The 10,135-nt window shown below is 36.6% G+C and overlaps 1 protein-coding gene across 1 annotated transcript; it reads right to left on the bottom strand.

The window, feature by feature from the left end:
- Positions 1 to 3,721: 3,721 nt before the first annotated feature.
- LOC126184127 (uncharacterized) lies at positions 3,722 to 4,105 on the bottom strand. The gene has a single exon (XM_049926494.1). The coding sequence runs from the start codon at positions 4,103 to 4,105 to the stop codon at positions 3,722 to 3,724; it is 384 nt and encodes a 127-aa protein (XP_049782451.1).
- Between the last annotated feature and the right edge of the window lie 6,030 nt (positions 4,106 to 10,135).

Raw genomic sequence — 10,135 nt, 5'->3', positions numbered from 1 at the left:
CTTTGCGTTTTTGTCATTTTTGCGTTCTTGCCTTTTTTGCGTCCTTGCCTAATTTGCGTTTTTGCCTTGTTTGCGTTTTTGCATTTTTTGCGTGTTTGCCTTTTTTCTGCTTACCATATTTGCGTTTCTGCCATATTTGCGTTTTTGCCATGATTGCGTTTTTGCCATATTTGCGTTTTTCCCATATTTGCGTTTCTCCCATATTTGCGTTTTTGAGATTTTTGCGTTTTTTCCATTTTTGCAATTTTGCCATTTTTGCGTTTTTGCCATTTTTGCGTTTTTGCTAGTTATGCGTTTTTGCCTTTTGTGCGTTTTTTTCATATTTGTGTTTTTGCCATATTTGCGTTTTTGCCATATTTGTGATATTGCCATATTTGCGTTTTTGCCATATTTGTGCTTTTGCCATCTTTGCGTTTTTGCCATTTTTGCGTTTTTTCCATTTTTGCGTTTTCGTCATTTTTGCGTTTTTGCCTTTTTTGCGTTTTTGCCTTTTTTGCGTTTTTGCCTTTTTTGCGTTTTTGCCATATTTGCGTTTTTGCATATTTGCGTTTTTTCCATATTTGCGTTTTTGCCATATTTACGTTTTTGCCATATTTGCGTTTTAACCCATTCTTTCTTTTTGTCAAGTAGTGCCACAAGTTTATCTTCTCTCATTTTTCCATTATTCCCAGATTTGCGTTTTTCCGATATTTGTGTTTTTGCCATATTTGCGTTTCTGCCATATTTGTGTTTTTGCCATATTTACGTTTCCTCCATATTTGCGTTTCTGCCTTATTTGCGTTTCTGCCATATTTGCGTTTCTGCCATATTTGCGTTTTTGCCATATTAGCGTTTTTGCCATATTTGTGTTCCTGCCATATTTGCGTTTTTGCCATATTTGCGTTTTTGCTATATTTGCGTTTTTGCCATATCTGCGTATTTGCCATATTAGCGCTTTTGCCATATTTTCGTTTTTGCCATATTTGCGTTTTTGCCATATTTGCGTTTTTTCCGTATTTGCGTTTTTGCCATTTTTGCGTTTTTGCCATATTTGCGTTTTTGCCATATTTGCGTTTTACCATATTTGTGTTTCTCATATATTTCGTAAACCTTTGATTATTCAGACTATGTCCTACCAATCGATTCTTTCCTCTTGCAAGTTGTGTCACAAGTTTATCTTCTCCCATATTTGCGTTTTTCCTATATTTGCGTTTATCCCATTTTTGCGTTTTTCCCATTTTTGCGTTTTTCCAATATTTTCATCTTTACCATTTTTGCATCTTTGTCATTTCTCCGTCTTTGCCATATTTTTGTCTTTGCCATATTTTCGTGTTTGCCATATTTGCGTTCTCTCGATATTTGCCTTTTTGCCATATTTGCGTTTTTGCCATATTTGCGTTTTTGCCATATTTGCGTTTCTGCCATATTTGCGTTTCTGCCATATTCGCGTTTTTGCCATATTAGCGTTTTTGCCATATTTGCGTTTTTGCCATATTTGCGTTTCTCATATATTTCGTGAACCTTCGACGATTCACACTATGTCCTACCAATGACATTCTTTCATTTTGTCAAGTTGTGCCACAAGTTTATTATTTCCCATTTTTGCATTTTTCACAGATTTACGTTTTTCCCATATTTGCGTTTTTGCCATATTTGCGTTTTTGCCATATTTGCGTTTCTGCCATATTTGCGTTTCTGCCATATTCGCGTTTTTGCCATATTAGCGTTTTTGCCATATTTTCGTTTTTGCCATATTTGCGTTTTTGCCTATTTTGCGTTTTTGCCATATTTGCGTTTTTGCCAAATTTGCGTTTTTGCCTAATTTGCGTTTTTGCCAAATTGGCGTTTCTGCCAAATTTGCTTTTTGCCTAATTTGCGTTTTTACCAAATTTGCGTTTTTGCCAAATTTGCATTATTGCCATATTTGCGTTTTTCCTAGTTTGCGTTTTTGCCAAATTTGCGTTTTTGCCATATTTTCTATTTTGCCATATTTGCGTTTTTGCCATACTTGGGTTTTTGCCATACTTAGGTTTTTGCCATACTTGGGTTTTTGCCATACTTGGGTTTTTACCATACTTGGGTTTGGGCCATACTTGGGTTTTTGCCACACTTGGGTTTTTGCCACACTTCATTTTTTGCCACACTTCGGTTTTTGGCATACTTGGGTTTTTGCCATACTTGGGTTTTTGCCATACTTGGGTTTTTGCCATACTTGGGTTTTTGCCATACTTGCGTTTTTTCCATATTTACCTTTCTCATATAATTCGTGAACCTTTAACGATTCAGACTATGTCCTACTAACCAATTCTTTCCTGTTGTCAGGTTATGCCAAAGGTTTATCTTCTCCCACATTTGTGTCTTTCCCAACATTTGCCTTTTTCCCAACATTTGAGTCTTTTCCAAGTTTTGCGTCTTTCCCAACATTTGCGTCTTTCCCAACATTTGCGTCTTTCCCAACTTTTGCGTCTTTCCCAACATTTGCGTCTTTCCCAACATTTGCGTCTTTCCCACATTTGCGTCCTTCCCACATTTGCGTCCTTCCCAAACTTGCGTCCTTCCCTCATTTGCATCTTTCCCTCATTTGCATCTTTCCCTCATTTGCTTCTTTCCCTCATTTGCGTCTTTCCCTCATTTGCGTCTTTCCCTCATTTGCGTCTTTCCCTCGTTTGCGTTTTTCCCTCGTTTACGCGTTTCCCTCGTTTACGTTTTTCCCTCGTATACGTTTTTCCCTCGTTTACGTCTTTCCCTCATTTACGTCTTTTCCTCGTTTATGTCTTTCCCTCATTTGCGATTCTCAAATATTTCGTGAACCTATGATGCTTCAGATTATGTCCCACCAACCGATTCTTGCCTTTTGCCATGTTGTGCCACAAATTGATCTTCTCCCATATTTGCGTGTTTCCCATATCTGCGTTTTTCCCATATCTGCGTTTTTCCCATATTTGCGTTTTTCCCATATTTACGTTTTTCCCATATTTGCGTTTTTTCCATATTTGCGTTTATCCCATATCTGCGTTTTTCCCACATTCGCGTATTTCCGATATCTGCGTTTTTGCCATTTTTGTGTTTTTGCCATACTGCGTTTTTGCCATATTGCGTTTTTGCCATATTGCATTTGTTGCATATTGCGTTTTTGCCATATTTTGTTTTGCCATATATTCGATTTTGCCATATTTTCGATTTTGCCATGTTTACGTTTTTGCCATATATTCGATTTTGCCATATTTTCGATTTTGCCATGTTTACGTTTTTGCCATGTTTTCGTTTTTGCCATATTTCCGTTTTTGCCATATTTTCGTTTTTGCCAGATTTTCGTTTTTGCCATATTTTCGTTTTTGCGATATTTTCGTTTTTGCCATATTTTAGTTTTTGCCATATTTTCGTTTTTGCCATATTTTCGTTTTTCCATTTTTTCATTTTTGCCATAATTTCGTTTTTGCCATGTTTGCGTTTTTGCCATGTTTGCGTTTTTGCCATGTTTGCGTTTTTGCCATATTTGCGTTTTTGCCATGTTTGCGTTTTTCCCATGTTAGCGTTTTTGCTATTTTTGTGTTTTTCCCACATTTGCGTTTCCCAGATTTGCGTCTATCCCACATTTGCGGCTTTCCCACATTTGCGTTTCTCTAATATTTCGTGAACCATTGATGCATCAGATTATGTCCTACCAACCAATTTTTGGCCCTTTTTCAAGTAGTGATACAAGTTGATCTTCTCCCAAATTTGCGTTTTTCCTATATTTGCGTTATTCCCATATTTGCGTTTTTCCCATATTTGCATTTTTTCCCATATTTGCGTTTTTACCATATCTGCGTTTTTCCCATATCTGCGTTTTTCCCATATCTGCGTTTTTCCCATATCTGTGTTTCACCCCTATCTCTGCATTTCTCCCATATCTGCGTTTCTCCCATATCTGCGTGTTTCCCATATCTGTCTTTTTCCCATATCTGCGTTTTTCCCATATGTGCGTTTTCCCATATCTGCGTGTTTCCGATATCTGCGTTTTATCCATATTCGTGTTTTTGCCATATTTGCGTTTTTGCCATATTTGTGACTTGCCATATTTTTGTTTTGCCATATTTGCGTTTTTGGAATATTTGTGTTTTTGCCATATTTGTGTTTTCGCCATCTTTGCGTTTTTGTCATTTTTGCGTTCTTGCCTTTTTTGCGTCCTTGCCTAATTTGCGTTTTTGCCTTGTTTGCGTTTTTGCATTTTTTGTGTGTTTGCCTTTTTTCTGCTTTCCATATTTGCGTTTCTGCCATATTTGCGTTTTTGCCATAATTGCGTTTTTGCCATATTTGCGTTTTTCCCATATTTGCGTTTCTCCCATATTTGCGTTTTTGAGATTTTTGCGTTTTTTCCATTTTTGCAATTTTGCCATTTTTGCGTTTTTGCCATTTTTGCGTTTTTGCTAGTTATGCGTTTTTGCCTTTTGTGCGTTTTTTTCATATTTGTGTTTTTGCCATATTTGCGTTTTTGCCAGATTTGTGATATTGCCATAATTGCGTTTTTGCCATATTTGTGCTTTTGCCATCTTTGCGTTTTTGCCATTTTTGCGTTTTTTCCATTTTTGCGTTTTCGTCATTTTTGCGTTTTTGCCTTTTTTGCGTTTTTGCCTTTTTTGCGTTTTTGCCTTTTTTGCGTTTTTGCCTTTTTTGCGTTTTTGCCTTTTTTGCGTATCTGCCTTTTTACGTATTTGCCTTTTTGCATCTTTGCGTTTTTGCCAAATTTGCGTGTTTCTCAAATTTGCGTTTTTGCCGTATTTGCGTTTTTTCCATAATTGCGTTTTTGCCATATTTGCGTTTTTGCCATATTTGCGTTTTTTCCATATTCCGTGAACTTATGACTATTCAGACTGTCCTACCAACTGATTCTTTCCTCTTGTCAAGTTGTCCTATAAGTTTATCTTCTCCCATATTTATGTTTGTCCCATTGTTGCGTTTTCCCAATATTTGCGTTTTTCCAACATTTGCATGTTTCCATCATTTTCGTTTTTTCTAATATTTCCGTTTTTACAATTTTTGCGTTTTTCCCATATTTGCGTTTTTCCCATATTTGCGTTTTTCCCATATTTTCGTTTTTCCCACATTTGCGTTTTTCCCATATTTGCGTTTTTCCCATATCTGCGTTTTTCCCATACTTGCTTTTTTCCCATACTTGCGTTATTCCTATACTTGCGTTTTTTCCATATTTGCGTTTTTGCCATATTTGCATTGATCCCATATTTGCGTTTATCCCATATTTGCGTTTATCCCATGCTTGCATATATCCCATTTTTGCGTTTATCCCATATTTGCGTTTATTCCGTATTTCCGTTTATCCCATATTTGTTTTTACCCATATTTGCGATTTTGCCATATCTGCGTTTTTGCCATATTTGCGTTTTTGCCATATTTGCGTTTTTTTCCAAGTTTGCGTTTTTGCAAATTTGTGTTTTTCCCAAGTTTGCGTTTTTGCCAAATTTGCGTTTTTGCCTAATTTGCGTTTTTGCCAAATTTGCGTTTTTGCCGTATTTTCGTTTTTGCAATATTTGCGTTTTTGCCATATTTGCGTTTTTGCCATATTTGCGTTTTTACCGTATTTTCGTTTTTGCCATATTTGCCTTTTTGCCATATTTGGGTTTTTGTCATATATGCGTTTTTGCCAAATTTGCGTTTTTGCCAAATTTGCATTTCTGCCAAACTTGCGTTTAGCCAAATTTGCGTTTATGCCAAATTTGTGTTTTGCCAAATTTGCGTTTTTCCCAAATTTGCGCTTTTGCCAAACTTGCGTTTTTGCCAAATTTGCGTTTTTGCCGTATTTGTGTTTTTGCCATATTTGCGTTTTTCCCATATTTGCGTTTTTCCCATATTTGCGTTTTTCCCATATTTTCGTTTTTCCCACATTTGCGATTTTCCCATATTTGCGATTTTCCCATATTTGCAATTTGCCCATATTTGCAATTTTCCCATATGTGCGTTTTTCCCATATGTGCGTATTCCCCATATCTGTCCTTTTCCCATATCTGCGTTTTTCCCATATCTGCGACTTTCCCATATCTGCGTTTTTCCCATATCTGCGTTTTTCCCATATTTGTGTTTTTCCCATATTTGCAATTTCCCCATATTTGCGTTTTTCACGTATATTCGTTTTTCCCATATCTGCGTTTTTTCCCAAATTTGCAATTTTCACATATCTGCGTTTTTCCCATATTTGCGTTTTTCCCATTTTTGCTTTTTTCCCATATTTGCAATTTCCCCATATTTGCGTTTTTCACGTTTATTCGTTTTTCCCATATCTGCGTTTTTCCCAAATTTGCAATTTGCCCATATTTGCGATTTTCCTATATTTTCGTTTTTCCCATATCTGCATTTTTCCCATAACTGCGTTCTTCCCAAATCTGCGTTTTTCCCATATCAGCGTCTTTCCCACATCTGCGTTTTTCCAACATTTGCGTTACTCCGATATTTGCGGTTTTCCCATATTTGGAATTTTCCTATATTTGCGTTTTTCCCATATTTGCGTTTTTCCCATATCTGCGTTTCCCTTATATCAGCGTTTTTCCCATATCTGCGTTTTTCCAATATCTGCATTTTTCCAATATCTGCGTTTTTCCCATATCTGCGTTTTTCCATATCAGTGTTTTTCCCATATCTAAGTTTTTCCCATATCTGCAATTTTTCCCATATCTGCGGTTTTCCTATATTTGTTTTTTTCCCATATTTGCGTTTTTCCCAGATTTGCGTGTTTCCCATAATTGCGTTTTTCCCATATTTGCGTTTTTCCCATACTTGCGTTTTTCCCATACTTGCGTTTTTGCCATATTTGCGTTTTTGCCGAATTTGCGTTTTTGCCAAATTTGCGTTTATGGCAAATTTGCATTTTTGCCAAATTTGCGTTTTTGCCTCATTTGCGTTTTTGCCAAATTTGTGTTTTTGCCAAATTTGCGTTTTTGCCAAATTTGCGTTTTTGCCAAATTTGCGTTTTTGCCAAATTTGCGTTTTTGCAATTTTTGCGATTTCGCCATATTTCCGTTTTTGCGATTTTTGCGTTTTTGCCATATTTGCGTTGTTGCCATATTTTCGTTTTTGCCATATTTGCGTTTTTGCCATATTTTCGTTTTTGCCATATTTGCGTTTTTGCCATATTTGCGTTTTTTCCATATTCCGTGAACTTGCGTCTTTGCAATATATACGTTTTTGCCATACTTGGGTTGATGCCATATTTGAGTTTTTGCCATACTTGGGTTTTGCCACACTTGGGTTTTCGCCATACTTGCGTTTTTGCCATACTTGGGATTTTGCCATATTTGGGTTTTTGCCATACTTTGGTTTTTGCCGTACTTGGGTTTTCGCCATACTTGGGTTTTTGCCATACTTCTGTTTTTGCCATATTTGGGTTTTTTCCATACTTGGGTTTTTGCCATACTTGGGTTTTTGCCATACTTGTGTTTTTGCCATACTTGGGTTTTTGCCATACTTGGGGTTTTGCCATACTTGGGTTTTTGCCATACTTGTGTTTTTGATATACTTGCGTTTTTGCCATACTTGCGCTTTTCCCACACTTGCTTCTTTCCCACACCTGCGTTTTTCCCATATTTGCGTATTTTCCATATTTGCGTTTACCCCATATTTGTGTTTTTCCCATATTTGCGTATTTTCCATATTTGCGTTTACCCCATATTTGCGTTTATCCCATATTTACGTTTTTCCCATATTTGCGTTTTTCCCATATTTGCGTTTTTCTCATATTTGCGTTTTTCCCATTTTTGCTTTTTTCCCATATTTGCGTTTTGCCCATATTTGCTTTTTTCCCATATTTGCGTTCTTCCCATATTTGCGTTTTTCCAACATTTGCGTTTTTCCTAATATTTCCGTTTTTCCCATAATTGCTTTTTTGCCATATTTGCGTTTTCGCCATACATTGGTTTTTGCCATACAATGGTTTTTGCCATACTTGGGTTTTCGCCATACTTGGGTTTTCGCCATACTTGGGTTTTTGTCATACTTCTATTTTTGCAGTACTTCTGTTTTTGCAATACTGGGGTTTTTGCCATACTTCGGTTTTTGCCATACTTGAGTTTTTGCCATTCTTTGGTTTTTGCCATACTTGGGTTTTCTAGTATATCCGTTTTTCCCATATTTGCGTTTTTCCCATATTTGCGTTTTTCCCATATTTGCGTTTTTCCCATATTTGCGCTTTTCCGATATTTGTGTTTCTCCCATATTTGCGTTTTCCCCATATTTGCGTTTTTCCCATATTTGCGTTTTTCCCATATTTGCGCTTTTTCGATGTTTGTGTTTTTCTCATATTTGCGTTTTTCTCATTTTTGCATTTTTCCCATATTTGCATCTGTCCCGTATTTGCATCTTTCCCGTATCTGCGTCCGTCCTGTATGTGCGTCTGTCCCGTATCTGCGTCTGTCCCCTATCTGCGTCTGTCCCGTATCTGCGTCTGTCCCGTATCTGCGTTTGTCCTGTATCTGCGTTTGTCCCGTATCTGTGTTTGACCTGTATCTGCGTCTGTTCCGTATCTGTGTCCGTCCCGTATCTGCGTCTCTCCCGTATCTGCGTCTGTCCGGTTATTGCCATATTAGCGTTTTTGCCGTATTTGCGTTTCTGCCATATTTGCGTTTATGCCATATTTGCGTTTTTGCCATATTTGCGTTTTTGCCCATATTTGCGTTTTTCCCATATTTGCTTTTTTCCAACATTTGCGTTTTTTCTAATATTTCCGTTTTTCCCATATTTGCGTTATTCCCATATTTGCGTTTTTCCCATATTTGCGTTTTCCCATATTTGCGTTTTTCCCGTATTTGTGTTTTTCCCATATTTGCGTTTTTCCCATATTTGCGTTTTTCCCCATATTTTCGTTTTTTCCCATATTTGCGTTATTCCCACATTTGCGATTTTCCCATATTTACGATTTTCCCATATTTGAAATTTTCCCATATTTGCAATTTTCCCATATTTGCAATTTTCCCATATGTGCGTTTTTCCCATATGTGCGTTTTTCCCATATCTGTGTCTTTCCCATATCTCCGTTTTTCCCATATCTGCGATTTTCCCAAAACTGCGTTTTCCCATATCTGCGTTTTTCCCATTTTTTCGTTTTTCCCATATTTGCGTTTTTCCCATATTTGCGTTTTTCCCATATTTTCGTTTCTCCCATATTTGCAATTTTCACATATTTCCGTTTTTCCCATATTTTCGTTTTTCCCATATTTGCGTTTTTCCCATATTTGCGTTTTTCCCATATTTGCGTTTTTCCCATATTTGCAATTTTCCCATATTTGCTTTTTTGCCATATTTGCGTTTTTGCCATATTTGAGTTTTTGCCAAATTTGCGTTTCTGCCAAATTTGCGTTTTTGCCAAACTTGCGTTTAACCAAATTTGCGTTTATGCCAAATTTGCGTTTTTGCCAAATTTCATTTTTGCCAAATTTGCGCTTTTGCCAAATTTGCAGTTTTGTCAAATTTGCATGTTTGTCAAATTTGCGTTTTTGTCTAATTTGCGTTTTTGCCTAATTTGCGTTTTTGCATAATTTGCGTTTTTGCCAAATTTCCGTTTTTGCCAAATTTTCGTTTTTGCCTAATTTTTGTTTTTGCCTAATTTGCGTTTTTGCCAGAATTGCGTTTTTGCTACTTTGCATTTTGCCAAATTTGCGTTTTTGCCATATTTGCTTTTTTGTCATATTTGCATTTTTGCCATATTTGCGTTTTTGCCATATTTGCGTTTTTGCCATATTTGCGTTTTTGCCATACTTGTTTTTTGCCATACTTGGGTTTTTGCCATAATTCGGTTTTTGCCATACTATGGTTTTTGCCATACTTGGGATTTTGCCATTCTTGGGTTTTTGCCATACTTGGGTTTTCTCCTTACTTCGGTTTTGCCATACTTTGGTTTTTGCCATACTTCGGTTTTTGCCATACTTGGGTTTTTGCCATACTTACCTTTCTCATATAATTCGTGAACCTTTAACGATTCTTCCCATATCTGTGTCTTTCCCATATCTGCATTTTTCCCATATCTGCGATTTTCCCATATCTGCGATTTTCCCATATTTGTGTTTTTCCCATATTTGCGTTTTTGCCATATTTGCGTTCTTCCCATATTTGCGTTTTTCCAACATTTGCGTTTTTCCTAATATTTCCGTTTTTCCCATTATTGCGTTTTTGC

Source organism: Schistocerca cancellata, chromosome 4 (assembly GCF_023864275.1).
Source record: "Schistocerca cancellata isolate TAMUIC-IGC-003103 chromosome 4, iqSchCanc2.1, whole genome shotgun sequence".
In the NCBI taxonomy this organism is placed as follows: Eukaryota; Metazoa; Arthropoda; class Insecta; order Orthoptera; family Acrididae; genus Schistocerca; species Schistocerca cancellata.
This window is presented reverse-complemented; position numbering and strand designations above follow the sequence as displayed.

Coding starts and splice junctions, on each gene's coding strand:
- LOC126184127 (XM_049926494.1), bottom strand. CDS start 4,105: ATGGCGAAAACACAAATATGGCAAAAACACAAATATTCCAAAAACGCA.